General features: G+C 51.9%; 8 protein-coding genes across 8 annotated transcripts; 4 read left to right on the plus strand and 4 right to left on the minus strand.

Moving 5' to 3' along the window:
• Positions 1–767: 767 nt before the first annotated feature.
• Aspvir_001521 (NACHT domain protein) lies at positions 768–7363 on the minus strand (the record flags this gene model as incomplete). The annotated part of the gene is made up of 4 exons (XM_043266641.1): positions 768–5833; positions 5887–6162; positions 6210–6549; positions 6602–7363. The coding sequence occupies 4 exons, from the start codon at positions 7361–7363 to the stop codon at positions 768–770; spliced, it is 6444 nt and encodes a 2147-aa protein (XP_043122576.1).
• Positions 7364–9044: 1681 nt separating this feature from the next.
• Aspvir_001522 (putative methionine aminopeptidase, type II) lies at positions 9045–10726 on the plus strand (the record flags this gene model as incomplete). The annotated part of the gene is made up of 6 exons (XM_043266642.1): positions 9045–9087; positions 9153–9308; positions 9376–9992; positions 10046–10309; positions 10370–10531; positions 10583–10726. 6 exons carry the CDS (start codon positions 9045–9047, stop codon positions 10724–10726), a joined length of 1386 nt encoding a protein of 461 aa, XP_043122577.1.
• A 609-nt stretch (positions 10727–11335) lies between these two features.
• On the plus strand, positions 11336–12649 carry Aspvir_001523 (putative sulfate/molybdate transporter; the record flags this gene model as incomplete). The annotated part of the gene is made up of 1 exon (XM_043266643.1): positions 11336–12649. One exon carries the CDS (start codon positions 11336–11338, stop codon positions 12647–12649), a length of 1314 nt encoding a protein of 437 aa, XP_043122578.1.
• Positions 12650–12745: 96 nt separating this feature from the next.
• Positions 12746–13363, minus strand: Aspvir_001524 (uncharacterized protein; the record flags this gene model as incomplete). Its single annotated transcript, XM_043266644.1, has 1 exon — positions 12746–13363. One exon carries the CDS (start codon positions 13361–13363, stop codon positions 12746–12748), a length of 618 nt encoding a protein of 205 aa, XP_043122579.1.
• Positions 13364–13984: 621 nt separating this feature from the next.
• Aspvir_001525 (uncharacterized protein) lies at positions 13985–15929 on the minus strand (the record flags this gene model as incomplete). The annotated part of the gene is made up of 2 exons (XM_043266645.1): positions 13985–15028; positions 15078–15929. 2 exons carry the CDS (start codon positions 15927–15929, stop codon positions 13985–13987), a joined length of 1896 nt encoding a protein of 631 aa, XP_043122580.1.
• Positions 15930–16676: 747 nt separating this feature from the next.
• Positions 16677–18750, minus strand: Aspvir_001526 (putative GPI anchored protein; the record flags this gene model as incomplete). Its single annotated transcript, XM_043266646.1, has 6 exons — positions 16677–17256; positions 17307–17371; positions 17426–17527; positions 17576–17837; positions 17899–18243; positions 18293–18750. 6 exons carry the CDS (start codon positions 18748–18750, stop codon positions 16677–16679), a joined length of 1812 nt encoding a protein of 603 aa, XP_043122581.1.
• Positions 18751–20223: 1473 nt separating this feature from the next.
• Aspvir_001527 (SNF1 family serine/threonine-protein kinase) lies at positions 20224–22782 on the plus strand (the record flags this gene model as incomplete). Its single annotated transcript, XM_043266647.1, has 4 exons — positions 20224–20630; positions 20698–21533; positions 21591–22181; positions 22235–22782. 4 exons carry the CDS (start codon positions 20224–20226, stop codon positions 22780–22782), a joined length of 2382 nt encoding a protein of 793 aa, XP_043122582.1.
• A 1028-nt stretch (positions 22783–23810) lies between these two features.
• Positions 23811–25183, plus strand: Aspvir_001528 (DUF3500 domain-containing protein; the record flags this gene model as incomplete). Its single annotated transcript, XM_043266648.1, has 2 exons — positions 23811–24030; positions 24093–25183. 2 exons carry the CDS (start codon positions 23811–23813, stop codon positions 25181–25183), a joined length of 1311 nt encoding a protein of 436 aa, XP_043122583.1.
• Positions 25184–25590: the final 407 nt, after the last annotated feature.

Raw genomic sequence — 25590 nt, forward strand, 5'->3', positions numbered from 1 at the left:
GTGATGGGTAAAATTACACTCAGGAGCACAAAGACTAGCTCCGAGAGCTACTAGAGCAGCTAGTAGTACATACTTAACAGGCACTTACTACATAGCCTAATTAAGCACTTCTTTCCTCCCCTTATGAAAGGGGTAGGGATACGGTGATAGGTTATAACTTATAAGTTATAACAACACCCTTTAGGCAGGTAATGGTCATGTGACTATTATGATGTTTGAGGTGAACTCAGCGGAGGATGAAATCAATTTGATCTACTATACAAATTTGATGATAGGATCTACAGTGGTGTTAATGCTCATTGATTACTATGGCGTAACCCTCAGAGTATTCGCTGCCCGAGTGTGTTCACTTTATCTACGGAGTACTAGAGTGGTACATGCGCAGTGAATATGAAATAGTAATAACCCACTACTTGTATGTAAGCTCTGCGACAATTAGTTTAGGCTGTTTAGAGTAATATATTAATATTTCACAGGCTTACTACTATCATGACGCATAAGCAGTACTCGTACATTAATGTTGCAATGCTATAATCGCAGACATGGGATGTATCCAGCATCTGAATGGCATTCCCAAGACAGCAATAGTCAGTTCATTTGCTTTGATCACTGCATAGTTCTACATGAAATAGAAGGAACTATTGAAGAAGTGCTATAATTGAACTGCATTGCATCTGACCACAGTTGAAACAATTTGATATCATCCTAAAACAGAAAATACAAACACAAGAATAAGACTGCAACTCAACATATACAAACGCAAAAGATTACTCCACTGGCGCTGGAGCTTCCAAAAACTCCCACCCCGTAAACTCAGTCTCCAACATATCTGCATTTCCTTCCGCCTTGCCCGCCCCAAACGCCGTCAGATCCCACTTCTCCACTCCATCCACGCCCTTTAGATCAGTCGGAAACTCCCGGAAGAGGTCCGCGTTCAGCCGCTCATACTCGCTGTAGTCCTTGGGCCAATCACCCAACCGCTGCACAGCGAGTTTCAGCAGATACAGGTGCCGACGCACACGTTCGCCGTCCGGGACGTGGCCAACCGGCTCGCCAAAATCGAGGTCGTACGTGGAGCCATCCAGGCTCATGCTGTTGTCGAGACCGCACTCCAGTTCGGCAAACGAGGGGTCGCTGAAGATGCGGAGCAGGTTCTCGTGCAGCGCCGCGCTCTTCTTGTAGTACCGGTTGGCCATCTCCTGTCCGTTCTTGTGGGACTGGTACCGCAGGCCGACGCCAATATACAGCTGGGACAAAAGGACAGAGGTATCCAGTGTAGCGGGGTGGCAGGCACCGTGCACGCGGCGGCAATTGTACACAATGTCCTCGGCCAAGCGCAGCGCGGCCATCGAGTCGCCGACGAGGTAGCGGGCCAGGACGAGGCGGCGGCCCAGCGCAAGTGTGACATATGGCTTCCAGGTACGCTGAGCTTCGCGGCTGTTCCAGAGTTTGTTCAGGAGCCAAGCGAGAGTTTGGTAGTCTTGCTGCTCGCCCAGGAGGCCGATGAGATTGTTCAGGTGGTGGAGGCCGATCTGCGACAGGTCGATCTTGAGTCCATCGATGACGCGGAGTGCGTCCTGGATGATGACAGCGGACACACCCAGGAGCTTCTTGCGAATGGCGTCATCGGGGCGAGGTACGACATCGCGCCCAGAAATGGTCATACCCAAGACAAAGGCAAACTTGACGATAGCAGCACTCCGGTAGACATCATGAGCCGATAGGTATTTGAGGCTGACCAGCGCCAGATCGCAAGCCGCTTCGTAGCGTTGGTCCTTGAGAAGTTCCGTGACCCGATGGATGCTTGCAATGCCAATGGAGCGGACAAAGTCGTGCGAATGATGGGAACTGAAGTGGTCCAAAATAGTAATGACCAGGATCTTCACCCGCGAGGTCTCGGTCAGGTCCACGCGCTTGCCCTCCGTGGCGGCGAAATAGCCGAGGAAATCATCAAAGACCCGGGCGGCTGCAGCTTGCCGGTCATTAGCAACCAGGAAGTGGTACAGTCGAGCAGCAGACGCGGTGGCCGTCTGGATGGTGCTGCTCTTGGACGTGATCAGTCTCCGGAACTCCTCAAAGTAGACATACTCGGTGGTCAACGCGGCAAGGATCTCCGTCACCGTGACCGAAGTGTTGCGCCGAAGGATATACTCGAGCTGCGCCAAGAACGTGAGGCTCTTGCGCTCCTTGGAGGAGAGGTCAAACTGGACAGTCTCGACGTTGACGACTTCTTTCATCACAATCTGCCGATAGATCTCGTGCGACAGCTCGACCGCTTTTTGGATCTGACCCGCTGCAATATAGCAGGACGCGATGGTGCTGGCCGCAGCGATCAAGCGAGTGGAAGACGTTTCGGACATCAGGATATGCACGGTCGCCTCGGTGAGCTCGCGCACCACAGTTTCAGTCTCCTTCCGCTCCGTGTAGATAGTGATCATCTCTTTCATCCGAGTCAGAGATTCCTCATGAGCCCAGCCGTGTGTCTCACGCACGGTGGTGATGCGCTTCCGCATGACCTTGAAAGTCCGTTCACTGTGAGTGGAAGAGCTAGTAGCCTCTGCTTGTTCCTCAACGAGACCATCCAGCGTCGCGGAGATTTCTTCCCTGTCTATCTCCGTGGATTCGATCTTGAGAAGCTCTTCATAGAGAGTGATAGCTTCAGACTCAAAGCGCTTAGACTCCTGACAGAGTTTTGCAAGACTCAGGGTCGCTCGGATGGTAATCGATGCAGTCACACCAAAAACTGCCGTACACCGAGCTCGGTATTCGACCGTGACCTTGTGTAGCACAGTGAACTCTGCGTGGACACTGCGCAAGCAGCGTGTGTAGCGCTCGAAAAGCTCCTGCACAAACTCCTGGACCTGGAACTTGAAACCGAGCTTGGGCTGGGTCAGGAACGTATTGAAAATGATCTTGTAGTAGGCCAAGGCGTCCAGATAGCGCCCTTGATTCCACAGCTCAGTGGCGACAATGACCATCGGCTCAATGGCATCTGTATGGCAGGCCGGGGAGTCCTTGTTCAACGCTCGGATTATTTGCTGGTAGTATTCGATGAAAATCGGACGAGGACGCGTTAGCTCGGCCAGGACCCAGAGAGTCTTGATTACACGCTCATGCTCAGCCCCGTAGGCTTCGATATAATCGCTCAACATCTCCTGTCGAAGGTTGATAATCATCTCCGTCTGCGAGGTATGCTCGAAGAAACGAAGCAATTCGGTGGTAGCGCGCTCACGCAGCCTGTCTTCCACCTTCCTCTCGGCACGGGCTGCTCGGTACACCCTCAGGCGGATGTCCTCCTCCTTGCTCAAGCGACGCCGAGAATGATAGCACAAACCGAGACGGGCAGCAAGTTCAACGCAATGCTCGACATGCTTCTCGGGAAGGGTGACATCCTGCACCGATGGCGCAAAGAGAGAAGGCCAGACAAGACGTAGGATCTTCTTGAGCACGCGCGTGGCGTCTTGCCAGCGATGCTGCGAAATATACAGTTCAATATACTGATGCATAGCTGTGAACGAAGACTCCTCAATGGTCTCGGTGGAGCCGTCGTAAAAGACCTCCTCGATGGTCGTCTCTGATATGACCGTGCTCGAAGAACTGAAGGACTTGACAACCTCCTTCGAGGTAGTCCGGATGCTCTCCTGTATCTCCTTATACGTGGAGCTGTGGGTTGAATTGACGCTCTCATAGTATCTGGAGCAGCGTTTGTAGACCGAGAGTGCCACCTCGGAGATGCCAACGACCTTCATCATCTTGGCGATTTCCTGGAAGTAGGACACGGAAGTTTCGGAGATCGAGATGCTTGCCTGCTCATACTCTTGCCACAGACTTGACAACACAGAGGAGGCCTCGTACTGTCTCTTCTGAGACACAAGGAACCTGGAGTATGCCAACACAGTGGCCATCTTCCGCTCCTCCCAGTACGCAGAGTAATGAGTGCGGTACTCTCTGCTCACTCGTTGCCAGATCTCGACGTATGTACGCTCAGCAAGTTCGACCTTGCATTCGGCCACGTAGATCTCGGCCTTTTTAATCCATTCCTCAACGTCGTACGACTCGGATTCTTGGATGAGTTCGTCGCCTTCTTCATAGTCCAGCGACAACCCGGTACCAATTAGCCCGTTAGTGCCCTTGAGGCCCTTGAGACGAATCTCCAGCTCCCCGTTAGCACCACTGGAACCATGACGATGATGGTGCGTGGTAAAGGACTCAATTGAAGCGAGTATCTCTTGAACCTTCTCCTCTTCCTTAATCAGGCGGTAGTGCTCGATCAATTGCCTGAGAAGTGTGACCACAGTTTCAGAATCCTCTCCATAGTGACGCTTGTAGCACTCAACCAACAGCACCAAGACCTCTTCTCTCTTGACCATAATCTCGGTCTTGGTGCTTGTGGTTCTCTGCTCGGTCAGCTCCACGAAGGTCCTAGCCATCTGCATTGTCACGATATGGCGTGAAGTCAGACGCGTGCGGCTCAGCGTGGCAGCTTCATAGAACAGAGGAATGGCCTCAGAGATACATTCCAGCCGCTGGTTCAAAAGAGCCAAGAAGATAATGGACTGAAGAGTCACAACATGATTCGTCGACAGCATCTGGCGGTAGATGTTGGTGACAGTGGTCAAGTAGAGCAGCAGCGTGGGTGTAGGTGCATTTTCCCACAGCGTGCTCTCAAGTCGCAGGGTCGTGACCGAAGTTGGTAGCACCTTGGCGAACTCCTTCGCTGCTGCAACCTCACCTTTGGCTGTGAACGCCGAGGTTTGCCGAACATGGTGCACCCAGTAGCGGACGGCGAATTCGAGCAGGGGATTCCTGTTGACGAGGCGGTCGGTATCGTGCCAGTCCAGCGATACAAGGGAGAGTTCATTCTCCTGCGTCACCGTTGCCCGGATGTAAATCAACAGGCGAGTCACGAGATCAGCGTGACGGTCTTTGACGGTCGAAACTAGTTTGCCCTTGCTAAAAATATCCAGGAGGGAGGTTCTGACGAGACCGTGACGAATAAAAACCTGGCCATCTTGCACGAATACCAGACCATTGAGTGGTTTCAAGACTTGCAGTACGTCGAGCTTACGCTCCGCCACCGCGAGCTTGTCGAGCTGTATGGAAGCCAAAAGCTCGAGTTCCTTCAATAGAAGCGGCCGATCGGCTGTAACAAGCCAGAGCAACATGTGCTTTGCATCTTCAGAGACGTTGGGTCCTTGCAAAAGTTGGTCGACAAAGTCGGCAAGAGTAAGCTTGGCACTCAACAGGGCATCCACGGCCTTGTGGAGGCTTTCCTCAGTCTCCTCGTAGCGAACCCGCTTTGTGGCGAGCTTCCCCCACAGGAACGAGCCTTGGGATGCTTCCGTGATCCGGCCAACGATGGTTTCCTGATCCAGCTCAGACATGTCCAAGAAGACACGACTCTGCTGTAACTGATCCCGTACAACGGCGGCGATATCATCGAAGATGAGTTCCTCGGTGATCTGGACAAAGGCTTGACCTGCCGCAGTGGGAGGCTTGAGTGCACCCAGGGTGATCAATTTCACGTTATTCCCCTTAGCAGTGGCTGTGGTCAGCTGATTGAGCATGGCGGTTTCACTGCAGGATGCTTCGTCGACGCCATCAACGACAATGACAAGCTCTTTGGCACCAGGCAGAGCGACGCTGAGTGCCGCCTCCAAAGCATTCCACAGAAGACTGTCATAATCCTGCTCATTAGTGGCCTTCTTGCTGCGGTCGTGAGCGACACTCAGGATCTGCAACAACTGCACATTTCCGATGCGCTTATCGAAAAGCTGGTACAGGATGCTTCTGGCTACCGCACGCGGTGTAGCCTCTGCTGGAACTCTTGCATCTGCAGATAAAATTAGGAGGTTACTCACAGAATGAAGAGTCCGAGATACTCACTGATTGGAATGAACAATGTGGCGTAGGAAATGCCCCCAATCGTGTGCTGCAGGTGATCGACAATTACCGAGGCCAAAACGGTTCGTCCGGAACCAGGCTTGCCAGCGATAGCAAGAGTTTTGAGCGGACTCTTCAAAAAGCGTGCCAAGTAAGGTGCCATCCAAAGACAGGTCATTTCCTCCCGGTCATGGGCCAGATGGGAGCTTTGCTCCGCGACATTACCGAGAACACGATCTTCGGGGCTCAGCCATAGCTTGATTGCCTTCGGATCAGACACTGTTCCTGGTCAGCGGCTACCCAAATAGATAAAGCGATGGATATACCTTTTTCGAGGTCCAAGTTCTCCCTCAGGACTTGATGACGCCACATGGCCTCGGAAATCTTCTCGCATCGGTCACGGAATGTCTGAATCTGACCAGGGAAGGTCTTGTAAAGGTCGATGGAGATCGATGCCGTGGTCAGGCCGAGGATCGCCTTGTGAAAGTGCATGGACACACTGGCGACCAGGGTGACCAAGTCCGCAAGAGCGAGAACCAGCTGCTCTCGAATTTCTTGGGAGACGCTGAACAGCTCCGTCCGCTCAAGTAGATTGCCAAGCTTCATCGAAGTGCCGTAGAAGAAGCCAAAGGAAATCATGAGCGCAGACGCATTTTCCTGCCCTAGCTGCTAGTGTGTCAGCGTCGTGTGATCGTTTGGATAGGATACGTGATTGTACCTCGAGTAACAAAGCACAATAGCCATAAGCCAACCGCGCCGCTAAATAGCTGTCACCGGCAAACTCCTCAATCGCCTCGTCGAAAGAGTGCAGCCTCTCGACAAAAAGCTGCGCCCATGATAGCACCTTGTCGTAGCTACTCCCTTCAGGGGGGAGCAGGCTCATCCGCTGGGAACGGATCCAGTCCAAGACAGAGTCATGTGTATGGTTCAACAGCTTCGACGATGCACCAGCGCCGATCTCGTCGCCACTTCGACGTTTGAGGGAGTGCACCAAACTGGATACTTCTGATGTCTCGACAGTCTTGAACTTCCTGGAGGACACCCTACGGGAAGTGACGGAACGGGCGACGCCATTGTTTGAGAGGACATCGCTGTCCATGAGACCCGAGACACGTCTGTTGCTAGCTAGCAAACCAGGAGGCAAGGGAGAGGAAACTGTGGCTGCCATGGTAGTTAAGATGACCGGAGCTATAGTTGAGGTGGTGTTATCTGATGACTCTGCAGAGGCCTGAGTCTGGACGACAGGTGGAGGGGTCTTGAACCTTGCAGATGATGATTGCTTTGAATTACTAGTTGGAGGTGCAGTGACTGTGGACCTAGGAGGGGAGTGGAAATCAACTGTCGTTTTGTTTGAGTCCCGACGACGACCCGCAAAACAACAAAAAAAGCAACTCAAACCAGCATCAGATAAAAAAGACCATTGAGTAAGTGGATAAAAGATTTTGCAGACCATAGCAGCGAGACGATTTTGAGAGGGCATAGTTCCCTTAAATATTCATATAGGGAAAAAGGGGGGATTTTTGTATGCTACGTCGCTGTACACCACGGCGAGCACCGTGCAGAGCAACCATCTGGATGCGTGCAGTCAAATGTGCATTGAGATGATATTCTCTGAACGGAGTGCCCGACATCAGTCTGGGCTCTCACTATCATGGAGTAGGAAGACGTTCCAGATCCATGCTTTCCCACGGCGTCGCCGGTAACAGGCTGGCTGAATGACTGGGGTTTCGAGACAGTGGCGCTCAACGCGTCCCATCTGCATCCAAGAGGACTTTTGTTGCACTGTGATTGAGCGAGATGGCGCTCCTCGGAGACGCACCCTCAGGAGAGACTCGACTGGTTTAGAAATTGACATGTCTTCTACCCTGAGAAAAGAAAGCACAAGCGTGCCCTCATTTGTCCTCTCGATGCGTATGCAGTAAAGTTGGGGGAAAGAAGCAGCTCTATGCGAGCTTCTTCCGCACCGGGTAGGCTCTCCCTCGCACTCTAAATTGCAGCAGTTACCAGTTACCACAGCTGTTTATTGCAGATTGGTGGATCGAACGACCGTGCCATCGAGGCTTGCTCTTCATGCAAACTGCTGTGAATGTCAAAGTTAGCGAGAGCCAGATCGCTCCATTGACAGAGTGAGCGAGACAGGCAACTGGAATTGCTTGTGAAGGATGATGCTATTGGTTCATCGTGGTTCTCGCAAGTCACAGCGAACCCTGTCAGATTGTTGCGTGCAGACTGTGGCTACCTGAGTCAAGCTGGTTCCCCACATTACTATTTTCCTGCCATCAGCTGGCTGTAGTATATGACATGGCCAATAAAAAGTGACAGATCAACCCGAGCTAGATGATCCGGCGACGTCCGGACGAACTGTCCATCGAAGAGCAGGAGAAATGGGGGAGACGAGACGTCTAGGATCTCGGCCGGGACCATTCCTCATAATTTGCCGGTTGACCTGTCGGATGATTTGGGCTCAGATGCCTTGAAACAGCTTCGCAGACTATATTGTCCTTGCTTTTTTCTTTGCTTTTTCCTTTTCTTTTTTCTCGTGTCCGACAGAGGACGATGTCTGGAGAGGACAAGAGACAAACGGCCTGCAGAAGGAGGGGAAAGAGGAAGCAAACATTGGGCACAGCGGTTCATCTGAGTGCCCATAGAGAGCAGTGATAATTGCAAGGATGATGGAATGACCAGGGATTTTGACAAATCTCATGCATGGATACTCAATTGACTCTGTCCATCATTGTATCTTACCACGAGGGTACCTACGGGGGTAAACCTGTGAGGACTGGCAAGCGCCCGACTCATACACTGGCAGTCCGTAAGCATTAGGATAAGTAGGCACGGGTCGTTGTAGAGTCTCCACAGATGAAATCTCCAAGCTCGACAGTAATAATGACAGAATAGGCAGATAATAATTGTGGTGGCAGTACTCCGTAGAGTAGATAATTGCTGAAGCGTAGTTGTGCTTGGCATAAATGTCTCAATTTGTATCCAAGAGCCAAAATATGCAAACCTTTCCTTTTTAGGCAACCGATCGTGAGGCAACCATCAGCCACATTCTTCAATCCCCGCTTTCCTTTCTCTTTCTTCCTGACAACTGAAACTGACCACATTGTCAAATTAGCTCGCCATCAGTTCATGTCAGCACTGCGATTTGGAACCACAGCATGGGATCAAAGAGCCCTGAAGGACACTGGCAGGCTCCTCATGGTATGACTTTTACCCTCCCACAAACAACAACCGTCAGCAAACTCTAACTTATCCTTACCATATAGCCTCCAACTCCAATGAGCTCAAGCCAGCCGATCCCGACCCTCAGACCTCTCGAAATGGCTCGGGATCGGCCGATCTGGATCGCGGAGTCATTGGTGATGATGAAGACGACGAGGATGCCGAAGAAAATGGGGTGAACACCGAGACGTCCAATGTTGGTAAGCTCAATCAACCACTTCCAAAGTCTCGATCAGGTGAACCTCCACTGACGTTTATCCATAACAGAAAAGAAAAAGAAACGCAAGAAGTCCAACAAGAAGAAGAAGAAGACCAAAGCGGGAAGCCTTTCGGCGGCTGGGCTCAAGCAAACTAGCCCACCGCGTGTGCTAGTCTCGACTCTGTTCCCCTCAGAGTATCCAGTCGGGGAACTCGTCCCGTACGACTGTACGTCGCGCACGACCGACGAAGAGTCGCGTTACAACTCGCGTCTCTGGGACGACGACTTCCTCTCCGATTACCGCCAGGCTGCCGAAATCCATCGCCAGGTCCGCCAATATGCGCAGAAAGAGCTTATCAAGCCGGGAGCAACTCTTCTGTCGATTGCCGAGGGTATCGAAGATGGTGTCCGCGCGCTTTCCGGCCATCAGGGACTTGAACCGGGAGACTTTTTCAAAGCCGGCATGGGTTTCCCCACTGGCTTATGCTTGAATCACATTGCCGCTCATTGGACGCCAAATCCGCGTGAGAAAGACGTCATCCTGGACAAGGGTGATGTTCTCAAAGTAGATTTCGGCGTGCATGTGAATGGTCGCATTGTCGATTCGGCATTTACCGTCGCTTTTGAGGACAAGTACGATAATCTCCTTACTGCAGTGAGGGAGGCAACAAATACCGGCATCAAGGTATGTCTGTTGTCTTGGCACGCTTTTTCACCGTGATGCTAATGCGCAGGTAGCATGCTGGTGTTGATGCAAGAATGAGCGACATTGGTGCCGCGATCCAGGAGGTGATGGAGAGCTACGAAGTCGAGATTGACGGAAAAGTCTTCCCTGTCAAGGCTATCCGGAACATCACTGGCCACGATATTCTCCGGTACCATATCCACGGCGGGAAACAGATTCCCTTTATCAAGAACAACAACCAGGACAAGATGGAAGAGGGAGAAGTATATGCCATTGAGACTTTTGGAAGTACCGGCAGAGGATTCCTCGATGATAATGTAGGGGCACCAGAGAGAGTTTTTCCCTCCAGTACGTTCTATTTTCTAATGCTGCAGTAGGTCGGAGTCTACGGCTACGGGAGAAACGAGAACATGTCTGGTGCCAATCTGCGTCTTTCTTCGGCAAAATCTCTGCTCAAAACCATCGACGCCAACTTTGGAAGCATCGTCTTTTCGCGCCGGTATCTCGAGCGTCTTGGGGTGAATAACTATCTTCTTGGGGTAAGCAACTGAGACGATATTGTATATACGATTATTGACTTTACTACACAGATGAAGAATCTGATCGACAACGGCATTGTTGAAAGTTATTCCCCGCTTGTCGACGTGAAGGGGTCCTACACGGCCCAGTTCGAGCATACGATTCTCCTCCACAGCGGTGGGAAAGAAGTCATCAGCCGTGGTGATGACTACTAACTCGCAATACAATGGGCATAACTGCTCATTCAACAATCTGGCTACCTAGTTGCCGTCCAGTCATTACCTCGCTGTGTTTCTAGTTCCTGACTCTCATTACTCGCTTATCCGCAGTGTATTTGAATACACAGTCTCTCGCTATCTCCGGATAGCTCTGACAGTGAAATGCAAAACTCATACTCTTCGAGCCGTGTACCCCGTAGTGTAGATTAAGGATCGATCTTATCAGTCTGCGGATCCTATCTTATAGTGCTAATGAGTGACTGAGGTTATCCGTAACTCATTGATACCCCGCTTTGGTTTGGCCCTGGCCTGAGGACCAACAACAAATCATGTATTTGCGTTGGTAAAAAGAATGACTTCCAAGTATGTCACATCCATCGCATCATGATGACAAGATTTCAAGATCTTCTGAATCTTCTGATCGTGGATCGCCTAGCTTATCTTGCTTGGAGCAGTCAACGTGGTGGGCCACATGACTCCGCGTCATCCTTGTTTTCTTGACTTTTTCCATGGTTCCTCCACTTTATCTAATAGTCTCCATACTCCTTTTCTCGACAACCTGTCGACAAACATCGATTGATCAATTGAAATTGAATCAATCACACCATGAAGATTGAAACTCTTCGCGAGATATCCTCGCACAACCTGCGAACATTTCGAAATCACTATGTTTCCGAGATCTCCGGTTCTCTTGGCGATCTGGGCACCTTTCTTCCCATCGCCATCGCCCTGGCTGTCAATGGGACCGTCTCGCTGTCGAGCACCCTGATATTCTCCGGCATGTTCAACATCCTGACGGGTGTATTCTTTGGGATCCCACTCCCCGTGCAGCCTATGAAGGCCATTGCCGCGGTAGCGATCGCCCGATCCTTCAGCAACGGGACCATCGCTGCGGCCGGGATTTTTGTAGGTGCATGCATCCTGCTCTTCAGCGTGACGGGTCTGCTTCACTGGTTTGCCAATGTGATCCCAATCCCGGTCATCAAGGGAATCCAGGTGGGCGCGGGATTGTCCCTGGTCATCACCGCAGCGGGGAAGACCCTCGCACCGCTGGGGTGGATCCAGCCTTCATGGGCAGATAATCGTCTGTGGGCCATTGCGGCGTTTATCTTCCTACTCTTCACAAATGTCTATCGCAATGTACCTTATGCGCTGATCGTGTTCACTCTGGGATTGGCATTTGCTCTTGTCCAGTCGACTTTGGCAGCGGATCTGCCGTCGATGGAGATCTGGCGTCCGTTTTTGGTGTTTCCCGGGCTGTCGGAGTGGAAGGTGGGCGCGCTGGATGCGGGAGTCGGGCAGATCCCGCTGACCACGCTCAACTCGATTGTGGCGGTCGTGCATCTGGCGGGCGATCTTTTGCCACGGGTGAAGACGCCGTCCATCACGGCCATCGGGTTGAGTGTGGCTGGTATGAATCTCGTTGGGTGCTGGTTCGGGGCGATGCCGGTCTGCCATGGCTCCGGGGGGCTAGCGGCGCAGTACCGGTTTGGGGCCCGGTCTGGCTCGAGTGTCATTTTCCTGGGAGGGTTGAAACTGGTGATTGGCGTTTTCTTCGGGGAGACTCTGGTCGGGCTGCTGAAGCGGTTCCCCTCCGCGCTGCTCGGTGTGATGGTCATTGCTGCCGGTCTGGAGCTGGTCAGCGTCGGCGAAAGCCTCAACACCACTGGAGCCAGGGATATCGCCGGGTCTGGACAGGGACTGACGGGCGATAGCGAGCATGAAATCGGGCCCATGCTCAGTGATATCGAGCGGAAGAGGCGGTGGACCGTCATGATGGTTACCGTGGGCTTGCTCGTGGGGTTCAAGAATGATGCCATCGGCTTCGTGGCGGGTATGCTTTGTCACTGGGTGTTTCAGCTGCCGTGGGTGTTTGAGAGAACACGAGCGAGATGGGCCGAGGGAAGAATCAGGGTATAGCCTCGATCAACAGATACATTGCTACGACTTACGATCCCGATGCACCACGACTTGCACAACAATCCATTCTGTACAGCTATTCAACCTATTGGACAACTACAACAAATCCGACATATTCACATCCGTCTCCCTCTTCAACCTCGTCCCTTGATCCGTCTCAAACTCCCGACTGGCCTTCTGCTCAGCCGAATACCCACTCTGGCCACGGCCCCGATACCGCGGCACCCCATCGGCATCGTAATCGGCACGCTGCTCCTCATACGCCCCTGTGTACGCATTGTAAGTCCTAGCACCAGGTAAGGGGGTCCCGATATCGTACGACGATCTCCCCACCGACGAACTCCACCACTCATCGCCGCGGCTCCTCTCATCGCGCTCACTTTCCGTCCCCGTCGTCGGAATCCCATAATGCGTCCCCGCGTCGTAGGCCGTCGCGCCCGTCTCGTCGTCCAGCTCTGTGATGCGCCGGACCCCGCCGGGGAGCGTCTCCGACCCGGACGCCAGCATCTGCTGCTCCTGGCCGGTGCGGTCGTAGCGGCGCTCCTCGACGACGGCGGGCTGGCCTAGGTCTTGGTGGGCGGTGCGGACCACCGTGGTCCCGTTGGGGTCGGTGTGCGAGGTGGTCGTGTACCGGTGGCCGGTGGTGGTGTTGCCGTTGGTGGTGTTGGTGGTGGAGCTGTAGTAGTAGGAGGAGCTGGTGTAGGAGTCGGTCATCTTGTATATCTCTTACAATGTAAAGCCAGGCCTATGCATATGTATTTTAAATCTGCACGATATTTACAGCGAGTAATGTCTTGAGGAGATGGATGCTGTGTACACGTCCATGTTTATATACTTCCCGTGGCGAGGAGAATCCGGTTGACATCATCGCATCATAACCATGGCGAATCTCCGCCTCCACACTCGGCACCAGGCTTTGCAAGCGGGATCTAGAATCTTAGCTCAATGGCCACGATGACCAAAAATAGAGAGACCATGGTTGTAGTCAAGACCATATGGTTCTCTTTCATTATTACCTAGTGTGGATTATACACTATTTAGCTTCTATTTCTTGTGTTGCTTCACCAGGGTCAGCCAGCATTAAGCACGCCGGGCCCTGGGAGGGTCTGCTCTAGATAAATCCATTAATCCCAAGAACAAACACATTCGATATAGCGATCTAGCTTTAGCTACTGCTTTCATGAGGCGACAAGGAAAATCTATTCGAGATACAACTTTTAATGTACTATGGGATATCAAGTGCACAATCGCTAAAGAACTCCACAATCAAGCACCAAGCACAAGGACGGAAACGCTCAAAGAACAGACAAGACCGAGGAATCGAGCACGGCACTCTTAAGCCAGTCCCATTCCTTTCCTGGCCAGCATATGCTGGCGAGAAGAGGATAGAACTAACCGGCCAAAGAGTAGTCCTGCCCACGAAGTGAGCGAGGTGGAAGATTGCCAGAAGGACAAGAACGCTAGGGCGGTATTGCGAACAACCGCACCAGCATATTCGGCAACAGTAGAATTCTCGATCACCTCTGCTCGGCTTCCAGGTAGACTCCATGTCCAGAAATTTTCTTTGCCCTTTACGTGCTTGTTTGCCTGGGTGCTTTGGCTCTCGACGACCCTTCCAACGTCGTTCTGGGAAGTCGGCCTGTACCTGAATGGCCGGAGTACACCAGAGGACTCGCGGAGTAGACCCGGAGTGAAATGAACAGCACGAACAGCGCCATCTTGCCGGCCACGGAATCCAGCACTCGTCGTTTGTGTGTTCTGGGTTACCAGTGGACAAGGAACCGACGAAGTGTGGTCGACTGTACGCCAAGGTTTTGCTTCCTTGGGCGACTGACAAACTTGAACATGCGCGTGCGCGGTGTTTTGCCGGTCGGCAGAATTCTGGGCCGAACGTTCTGAACGTTGGACATTCAGTGGAGATTTCACCGAAATAACGTGTCCACCAGAATTCTGAACGATACGCCCCATGACTTGAGCATTTGGTGCGGGCGTCCATGAAACGGCTGTGTTTGCACGTCCAGCCGAACTGTGAGCGGAACGCTCCGAGGGTTGAACATTCATCGAAACAGTTGGCGGGATCACGGTGTTTACACGTCCAGCAGAATTGTGAACAGTACGTTCCACACGTTGTACATTCGCCTTTACCGTTGGCGAAATCGCAGTGCTTGGTTGAACAGATCCAGGCACCGCTTTGACCGCACGGCTCCTGTCCAGAATTGCGGGTGGTAGAGTCGGCAAGGTACTGGTGCCGAGGCGCTTGGTTGCAATAATGTTCTGGCCGCTGTTTCTGACCTCCAGTCGGGCCTTGGTGGATTGGGCTAGCGCTGCGACGGCAGAGTCGTTCAGAACACGAGAAGCAGACTTGTCAAGGCAATTGCACTGTACACCATTAGCATGAGATGATATAGGCGGGCGATGTAGGACCTACCCGCTTATGCTGTTTTCGATGTTTTTCGCAGGCCCCGTGTTTCCGGACTTTGATGTAGTTTTCTTTCTGGGCTTGGGATCGCGGTTTCTGCTTTTTCGGCAGATTGGTGGTCGTGTTCATATTCAAATCAAGTACCAACTCTACTCCAGCGCTGACCGGGCTCGGCCTTGAAGAAGGTGGGGTAGAGGACTTGGCGGAGGGTTCAGAGGCTGATGTGCTGGATGGGCTTCCACGAGACTGCGGCTCAGATGCGCTTCCTGCAGCAGAGTCGGGCCAGCATGGGGAGGAAAAGCTGCCGCATGACTCTGAAGACAGACTGAGATCAGCCGTTGCAGCGTCTTGCAAGCGCTGCAGGTGCAAAGCAATGGAAGCCTCGAGACGCTTTTCCTTTTTCGAGGAGCAGCGCGGGTCAGCAGCTGCCTGAGATTCGATCAGTTGTCGGTAGGTCGACGGTGAGTAGTAGTTTTCTGCCATATTTGAGGCGTCGAATGATGACCATGTGGCATCAAATGTCGAGGAAGAGCACTCCACTTCCGGAAACGATGGTAGTGGAGGAACATTCTCGGAGAAGCCAGCCACGTCCAATGGCATTTCTGTGCTTCCTATTAAAGGGTCCTCTAAGGCAACGAGGTCGGAGAAGGCTGATTGAGGCCATTGAGCGGCTTCCGAGTCCCAATTCAGCGCGTCTGCATCACTGTACACCAACTCCAAGTCTTTTGGAGAGATCGAGTCCAGCGAGGGTGGATTGCTCTCCAGATACCCAGTTGAGAACTCGAAGGAGTTGTCAAAGTCAACCCACTCGTCAGCGCGAGCAGGGTTCTCCATGTGATACAGCGATTGGTTTGCAGACATTGCTTCGATTGCAGTAAGAATAACGCTGAATGATAAAGGTGATGCCAATGACGATGAAAGATTGATTAATATTAGAGATGAAGCCGTCCGTCTTCGAGATAAGATCTCGGCTAGTTACGGTCTTGCGAGAGTGAAAGAATGTACTCTTTGAGGATTTAGCTCGCCAAAAGGCAGAAGGTCGTGCAACCTAGGTGAACAGGCGTATGTTCTGATTGAGGAGGAGGAGAGGATCCGAAGGACGAAGGATGAAGAGAAAGAGATGCCTGAAGATGAGGGAAGGTTGCTCGACAAGAGCCAAATACGAGGAAGCTGACTGTTAGATACCCTTCACAGCCTCAGTCACCAACCTCAGGCACCCGCCTTTCCTCTTTTAGGTCCCCGCCTGTTGCGCGCCCTAAACCGCTTTAGGACCCCGACGGCCTCCCCCACCTTCCTGTTTGTGTTATCTGATTGGCTGACCGATGTATTTCATATGCAGCTCCCGCAGTTTCATGTGACTCATACTCGGTGAGACCGAGATATCTTACAGGGCATCACATCACTGCTTCAAACTGTGGTCTGGTTTTGAAGCACATGCAAAGGTAGAGTAAAGGGATATTATCAGGCTGACCTGAATACTCTGACTCTACGATCTCGCCAAACGGCAATACTAGCAACGTCGCAACGACTGCCGAGAAATATATACCTAAAGTTGATGCCACTACAAATATTGAGCATCCCAGCAATACATTCTTCCATTCTTCATCACTAATAGACGCATAAACACGCAATCACTGATAATAGCACCCACCCACGATTGATGCCCACAAAAGCGGCCCGGCTCTTCTCCGCTTTAGCTGTCGCAATCTTACCTACAGCAGACGATACCGGAGTAGGAGTAGGAGTAGGAGATCTGTATTCGCCGCTGTCCGGGTCAAAGTGCAAGCACGCCGTCGGCAGGGGGTACGACGTTGAAGCCAGTACGGTTTGCACAGCAGCTGCTTCCGTGAAAACGCGTGGGACATCAACCTCGAAATTCGCCAAGGCTCCCAGATTGATGTCCACGGTGGGAACAATATTTGTAAAGTTCCCAAAAACATTATCCAGCATTGATGTGAGCTTGCCATCGCCATTCGAGACAGCTTCGCATTTCTCGTTGACGTTACCGAGCTGTGTCACATTGAGAGAAACCTTGGGTAGTTCGAGAAAGGCGCCGACTCCCCCCTGCACGCTACCCACTGCCGTGTTGATGCCGAGGAGGATCTGGGGTTTGAAGCCGATACTGGCTATAAGAGAAACAAGAGCAGCTTTTGCCTGAAATGGCAAGGCATGAACGGTTGTTTTGTCACTGAGCAACGGTCAGTTGAAGAATCTGGTGAAGTCGCGGGGTTAGCTTACAATCCTGTGATTGAGGAGTTCGAGATCTCGTCCATATTCAGCTCCACTTTGGAATTTGCGGGGACCTGAGTACAAGTCAGTTAAGGATGAAAAGGATGGAATGGCTGAGGTGAACTAACGGAGACGTTGAAACCATATGAAAAGCCAATGCTTTGGGCAAGGCTCAAACTCATGTCAAACTCCGCCACTATCATCGGGCCAAACATGAGGACTCCGGGAATCTAACACACATCAGTGATTGGCTATTGCAGTCTTCTGAACGAGCGTACCTCGAAAGGACTGAGGGGGATAGCTGGAAGCTGAGCCGAAAAGGTGACCAGATCTTGACTCGCAGAAAGATCGAACTCAAGTTCGACCTGCGCAAAGAGGCCATTTGCAATTACTTCGATGCTGCCATGGGCAAAGAAAGCGATGGTGTTGTTGACGGCATCCATGAACCCATCAGATCCAGAAATCTCGAAAGAGCCCTTGTTTAAGACGATGTTGCCTTCCAGGGAGCAATTCTTGCAAGACACGCTGATTCCTGATGGTCTGCGAGATGAGCTTCTCTTCTCGGCTTGGATCCGGATGGACTACGACTGAATGTACTTACAGAAGCATGTCCGCCGCAGGAAGGTCAGGGGGAAATATCTTTCGGTCCACATAATGCTCATTGAGCTCCTTCGTCGAAGTCGATGAGAGCCCCGACGTTGCGCTCGGCGCAGGAAATGTGACCGTCGGAGTCTTAGCAGACCCTTCCATTGTTTTTGTTGTTTCCGGTGCTTGAGACTGCGACTGCTGCTGTCTCTTGACGGGCGTGGTCGAACGTCTCCTGATTTCGGATGGATGTCTGCGTGAGAAGGAGACTCTAGTTGTGTGAAATGCGTCTTGCCAGTCACAGTCGGATTTCCCCAGTGACAGCACGTTGCGAGTCGGGTCAATTGCGACCTTGGTGACTCTATACACAATTAATGATACTCTCTTATGTCTATATTGGAGGTACTGACCGATGTGTTGACCTTGCTCCATCAGGATTACACCCACTATGTGAGGTGACTAGGATGAACCCGTCGATCTGCTCGAGTTCTCGATGGACTGAGCGGACTTGCTCAATTGATCCAAACGATATGTCAATCTGCGATTCCTTGCAGGTCACATCCTGGACGGAGTCATCCAACTCCTCTAATGCCAGAATGGGTGACTGAGACTTGACGTCTAAGGTGGCCACAAAGACCGATTCGAGATCTTGGTCACCATGAAGGAAGTCAAAACTTGCTTCCCTTCTGAAAATATTGGATGCAAACTCGGCTCTGGATTCAAGCTTTGAACGAGAAACAGCAGCAGAGAGACGTCTTGCCTTGGGGAAGTTGAACGGCTGAGCCTCTCTGGAGAGTGAGCGCACTGTGGCAGAGCTGACATTACTCAGAACAGTGAGAGCAATAATGAAGAAGACCAGTACACCCATGATGGATGAAGTAGAGTGGCTTGTAAGAACCGAAGAGTTTCGCTGCAATAGCACCCCGTCACCCTTTTATAATGTTACACTACTACTTCTAACTAGCCAGCCTAGCCATGAATCATCGACCAGGTCAAACAGATTCGGCCCCGTCAAACAGAGAAACCAACAGCCAAAAGGGCAAGATAAGGCTCACAGCCTCTTGCTAATCTCACTAGCGACCCTTTACATGTTCATGAGGGCAGGAACCTTTCCTGCTTTAGTATGGTCTCTTGAAGCCGGTGCTGCAAGGTGCTGTGCCGCACGGCTGAAACGTGCTAACTGGAGTCGAGACCGCGCATCTGAAGGGTTTTAGTATGGTACAGCCTCCTCCACATCTGTACTATCTGATAAATTAGGATGTTCTCAATATATCAGCCAATGTGAAATATAGCACAGACCCTATGTATGCCTGATGATCACTTAGCCCTGTTGGATGGAGTCATCCAGTAAGTTTCGGACAATTCCGCCAGAACTGCTTAAGTTGATTAAACAATCCAAGGCACAAACGCCGGCAATCTTCTTGGCTGAGCAACTGGAGAATCAAGGATCCATCATTCAAGAGAATCCAGTCATTAGAATGTAGACTATCATGACAGCAAGGATAAATCTTGGTTAAGATAGAGGAAACCATGGGTCGATCGGCGGGGTTGGCGCAGACATATCGATTGAGCGTTTGTATCTGGGGATTATACTTCAGACAGACCAGAGAGATTTGCCATTTAACCAGCTCCTTGACAGGCATGAAAGGATGGGAATGTAGGCAAGAATGGAGGCTAAGCAGAAATAACAGGAGAGACCATTATATGTAATAGAGTTTCGCACTGGGAGCTGTCACTTGAGCACTCAGCGAATAGGTAACAGCCTAACAGGGCATAAGATTAACTTTGATCTCTTGAAGTTATTAGGATTAGGTACGAATGCACTCCCCAGATTTATATGAGGGGTCAGAACCCCCCGCGGGAACAGCTCGAGTTGTTCCAATGGACATTAAGTCTGTGACCCTTCATCTTCTGTCCTTCCTTTCCCCTCATTTCTGGTCTATTTCTTTCCTTGACTACGTCTTGTTCAACTGGCAGACCGAGTTTTCCACGCCATAACCCTCATACCAGTCAATATTCGATGGTATCCCCCCTCTCTTCCTCTGCTTTAACCGGTCAACACAAGGAAGCCCCCGCCGCTCGGTTTATCTCTGCTCCACTTTCACCCTGAGAACTCCTGGGTCGTGGCCTCGTGGGGGACTATCACTTTCGGTTGCTATTATTATTACTTTTATTGGCGTCTCCATAATTCTAGACGAGTTTTTAGTCGGTTCCAGACCAAAAGGGGAGCACAATTAGCTGGGGTGGGCAAAAAAAGCTGGAAAGTCAGCAGGACGGACCGTTGGGACCGCCCGGAGAAATCCATCACGTCACGTTGTCTTGTCCGTCCTCCCGACCAGCAATGGCAGCTGCCTTTGACGACGAGGACCTTTCTGTCTCCCTCCCTTCCTACAACTCCGATCGCCAACGTGAATGTCCCATTGGGGCCGGTCCTCCCCCCAACACCTCAAATTATCCTGCCATGGCAATGCCTCCGCCCACGCGCCCGACCGGGGTGGCCGCCGACCCCTACATGCAGTCACCAGCGACCATGAGGGACATGCAGCGGCTCGATCAGTACCAGACGGTCAAGATTCTGGGCGAAGGCTCGTTCGGAAAGGTGAAGCTGGCAATTCATCAACCTAGCGGCCGTCAAGTCGCTCTAAAGATCATCTCTCGTCGCAAATTGCTGTCCAGAGACATGGTTGGTCGTGTGGAGCGGGAGATTCAATATCTGCAATTGCTACGGCATCCTCATATTATCAAACTGTATGCTCACGTCTCGGTCTTCTCTGTGTTGACGGATGAATTAGACTAATCCTTTTCAACTTTGCAGGTACACCGTCATTGCTACCAAAACCGACATCATCATGGTCCTCGAGTACGCTGAACGAGAATTGTTCGATTACTTGGTTAAAAGAGGCAGATGCAACGATGCAGAAGCCCGCAAGTTCTTTCAACAAATCATTTGTGCCGTCGAATACTGTCATCGTCACAAAATCGTGCATCGGGATTTGAAACCGGAGAACCTGCTGATTGACAAGGATAAGAATGTCAAGATCGCGGATTTTGGGCTGAGCAACATCATGACAGATGGGAATTTCCTCAAGACCAGCTGCGGCAGTCCTAACTACGCTGCTCCCGAGGTCATCTCCGGCAAGCTCTATGCTGGACCCGAGGTCGACGTATGGAGCTGCGGTGTTATTCTCTATGTTTTGTTGGTAGGACGGCTCCCGTTTGATGACGACTATATTCCGGCGCTGTTCAAGAAGATTGCCGCAGGCAACTTCCACATGCCCCCTTATATCTCGTCTGGAGCGGCTCGCCTGATCAGATCGATGCTCCAAGTCCACCCTGTCCACCGAATCACTATTCCCGAGATCCGCCAGGACCCTTGGTTTCTGCAAGACCTACCCAAATATCTTCAACCTCCTCCAGAAGAATTCATTGCTACTGGAGTGGATCCGAACAAGGCTATCGACCCTAAGAAGATTGCTCCGGGGAAGCCCCTTTCGGCGCAGCACAAGATTCACCAGATCGCCATCTCCAAGTTGGAACGGAGCATGGGATATGCGCGGGAAGATATCGAAGATGCACTCAAGAGCCCCGAGCCCAGTGCCATCAAGGATGCTTTTTTCATAATCGTGGAAAACGAAATGATGCAGACCAATTGTGAGTGACGACCCTAACGCAGCCCTCCTGACTGCATTGTCAAGCTAACAGCCGTAGCTCCCACGGAGGACAACCTGATGGGTGGTCCTGTCGCACCTTCACCTCCCCCGAACCGAACTCCTTTGACTACACCTGCAGTTGGCCGGCCCGCTGCACCCCGTCCTCAAGGGTCCCCTCTTTATGATTCACCTCGCCAGTCTTCACAAGTACCACAACAGGTTGATTCGGATGATTTTGAAAGTTCCCGAATCAGCCACGTTCGCATTTTGCCGACGAGCTTGCCCTATGTTCATGATCAACTAATGGAACAACGGGAGCGGGAGCGGGAACAGCGGGCGCGTGATGCGGACCGATTACGAGAAGAACGTACTCAGGCCAGTCTCGACGACGACCTTGCCGGCGCACGTTCCCCCGAGGAGCAGGAAGCAACCGCCAGAGCGTTGAAACCTCACTCCCGCAGTATCATCGATCTGAACAAACTGCGCCTGGAACCTCCAGAGGCTCGGAGTGCACCCCAGCAGCCCAAGAGAACCCGCAAGTGGCAGTTTGGTATTCGGTCTCGCAATCAACCTTACGAGGCTATGCTCTATCTATACAAAGCCATTGCAGCACAGGGCGGCGTCTGGGAGATCCAGCCCTCCGAAACTGGTTCGTTCTATTCCAAGTTACTCACTCACGTTCTTCAACTAATTAGTTACCAGAAGGCACAACGCCCATTGGGGTTGAACGGCGACCAGGAGAAAGACCTCTGCAAGGGAAATATCCAGATCTTCCGGCCGACTACTACATCCCGAAGGACTCCTGGTTCATCCGGGCGCGTCTGCTGAAGCAAGGCGTCACGGCACCTGGTCGCTCAGCTAGTGTGCAGAGCAGCAAGAGTGACTTGGAAGAGCTTCGCCGCCGATTCAACATCTCCGGACTGTCGCACTCGGCCGAAGAGAAGAATCCTCTTACCATGGACAATACGACCGGCTCCGGCCCATCCTCCGCAACCCAGCCATACGTGCCTGGACGTATCTCGCATGGAGTGTGGGTGTTTGTGGATATCCAGCTGTACCAACTAGAAGAAAACAACTACATGGTTGACTTCAAATGTGACGGATACCAAAACGTGATCCGCGCGGAGGGCGAGCCCGACTGGCATCCCATCAGCAAACGTTACTTCAACAAGGAGAAGGAGATCACGAGCCCCTATCCTTTCCTCGACGTGGCGTCGGACTTGGTGGCTCAACTGGCTGTCGCCAGCTAATTGCATTTTCTTGAGTTTGGACGGCTGGCGCATAATGGAGTTCTTGCGACTTGCGATGATTTGGTGCATGGCGCAGACTGGCGTCTCATGATTTACGGCCTTACTTCCTGTATCTTATTCTAATATTATGGGCATATGCGGAAAACGCACCTTGTTTGGGGACTGACTGTCAAATGACGATTCTTAGATCTAGGGCTGTGTGGCACATAACGAGAAGAGTTAATCAATGTGCCTTGAATCTGTAGCATAGCCTTGTTCTGATACTGTTGAGATTTGGTAGCAACTGGAAAGTGTCAATATATGTAGAGGTCTTCCACCATCAGGCATCAACGATACAATACTAAGGGTCTATCCCCATTCAACGCCGCCTTAACAGATCACTCTCCACAACCAACTCTGATATCCATGTCAGATCATAAAACGCACACACTGTGACACTGCATGGGATGAAATCAAAGACACAACTGCCGTGCCCCCCCGAGTCGCAGACGCACAGAATTCAATCACCAACCGACAACGGAACATCAGACCATCGAAACAGTCTATCAATAATCAGAAGTCGATAATAAGATTATCACGATCAGGTGAAGATGCCCGGAAACGATTTTCCCTCTTGAGATGTGTGCGTGGGGGGGAATGCGGAGATGGAAGGAGTTCGTGGTCGGGGATAATTTCCCACGCAGGGAAGTCAGTCGGAGAAGCCGATCAGCTTATTTTATGGACTGGAAGGGATGTGGGAAGGTGAACCAGCTACTTGGAGCCTGGAGACACCGTCTGACTCTGGACTCTGGAGGTGAGGTAGTGGGCCAACTGGCAGGCGGAAAAGCAGTTTGCCGCTCTCCACAGTGGGAGCGCCGGACTGTGGGGGAGTGGGAGGTGGAGAATCAATCCATCGCAAGGACGCAACAGCGACACGGGGAGAAGAGCCGAGTGTCAGGCGAGAGGAGGTTGATAATAAAGTCGTTGAGCTCCTGGTGTATTTTCGGAGTGTTGTGTTTGTTTCAAAGCCTGTCAGCCTGTCCGTCACCATGTCGTCCGAACAGCTGGCTCAATTACAGAAGCCTACGGGCGAATACCGCCAGTATCTCCCGGACCTGAGTCTGAAGCGCTTCCAGGTGATGCGCGACCAGGATGCGCACGAGTACGCGCATGATTTCAAGACGCTGCGCCAGCCGCCCTGGCTGCATGCGCTGTATATGCACTGGTTGGATTTGTTGCAGGAGCCTTTTAAGGGTGTCACGACTGATGGTGTGTTAGCCCTTATGGTAGAGCGACTGACTGTGATCTCTTCTTTGTTGACTGATTCTCAGGAAACGTGCGTCCCGGTCTGTTCACATTACAAGACGAAGGCGTCCCCATCGCGGAGATTGTCACCGCAACAGAGTCCCTGCTCTCCATCCTCGACGACAACCAGCGCCAATCCCTCAGCTACCACATCGACTCGCCCGAATGGCGCACATGGTCCAACCCCGAATTCCTCCTCAGCCACAAGGGCCTGCGTCTCGACGAAGTCACCCCCTCGGTCCGCGACGCCATCATGCACATCCTCGAGATAACGCTCTCCCCAGAAGGCTACGACAAGGCCGTCAAAGCCATGCGCATCAACCACTTCCTCGGCGAACTGGTCGAGGCCCCCCGCGTCATGAACGAGTTCTCCTACAACTTTGTCCTCTTCGGCCGCCCCTCCCCCGACAGGCCCTGGGGCTGGTCCTTCTACGGCCACCACCTCTGCCTCAACATCTTCCTGTACAAGTCCCAGATCGTCGCCTCCCCCTGGTTCACCGGCGCCGAGCCCAACGAGATCGACGCCGGGCCCCACGCAGGCACCCGCATCATGCAAGTCGAGGAGCAACTCGGACTCCAGCTCATGCAGTCCCTCTCGCCCGAACTCCACTTCCAGGCCCGCGTCTTCGCCCAGATGCACGATCCCGCGATGCCCCCGGGCCGCTGGAACAAGGACGACCAGCGCCACGTCTGCGGCGCATACCGCGACAACCGCGTCGTCCCCAACGAGGGCATCCCCGCCACCTCCCTCACCGAATCCCAGAAACAACTCCTCTACGGCATTCTGGAGCAGTACCTCCTCTACCTGCCTGCGCGCGCGAGGGAGTTGAAACTCGCCCAGGTGCGCCAGTACGAAAGTGAGACATACTTCTGCTGGATTGGCGGGTTCGGCGACGAGGATCCCTTCTACTACCGTATCCAGAGCCCTGTCATTCTTGTCGAGTTTGATCACCACTCTGGTGTGTTTTTGAATAATGAGGAGCCAAAGAAATTCCATATCCATACGCTGTTAAGGACGCCCAATGGGGGCGATTACGGGATGGCGCTGCGGCCGTTGATTCCTGCTGTGGAGGGGATTAATGGGAAGGAGATTACGTGGGAGAAATCAGCCTTGTAGTTATATAGTTCGTGGCGTGTCTATACTAATGGCATATGCAGATTATGCCTGTTCATGATTTAGTTGCATAGAACTGATTGTATATACTGATTGATGAATCAGTTGATTGTTTCATGACCTTGCGCTGGTATCCCGCGTACGAACATCCGGAATGATAGTGCTTGTTAGTCTACTGCATTACCATAAGTGTAGTATGTATTACCTAGACTACCAGGGAGTACATCATCTTGAACCCTTTTGGATTCCGTTGATAATCTACCGAATGTCGAGAAAGGTACCTCTTTGAAGATTCAGCACGGTTCCTTTCTCACTAGACCTTCGGTCACCTTCCTTTTATCTGAATGATCAAAGAGGCGACCAAGCAGATATCAAGCAATAAATGATACATCTTGAAAAGATCAATACAC

This window comes from Aspergillus viridinutans (genome assembly GCF_018404265.1).
Source record: "Aspergillus viridinutans IFM 47045 DNA, scaffold_1, whole genome shotgun sequence".
NCBI classification, from domain to species: domain Eukaryota; kingdom Fungi; phylum Ascomycota; class Eurotiomycetes; order Eurotiales; family Aspergillaceae; genus Aspergillus; species Aspergillus viridinutans.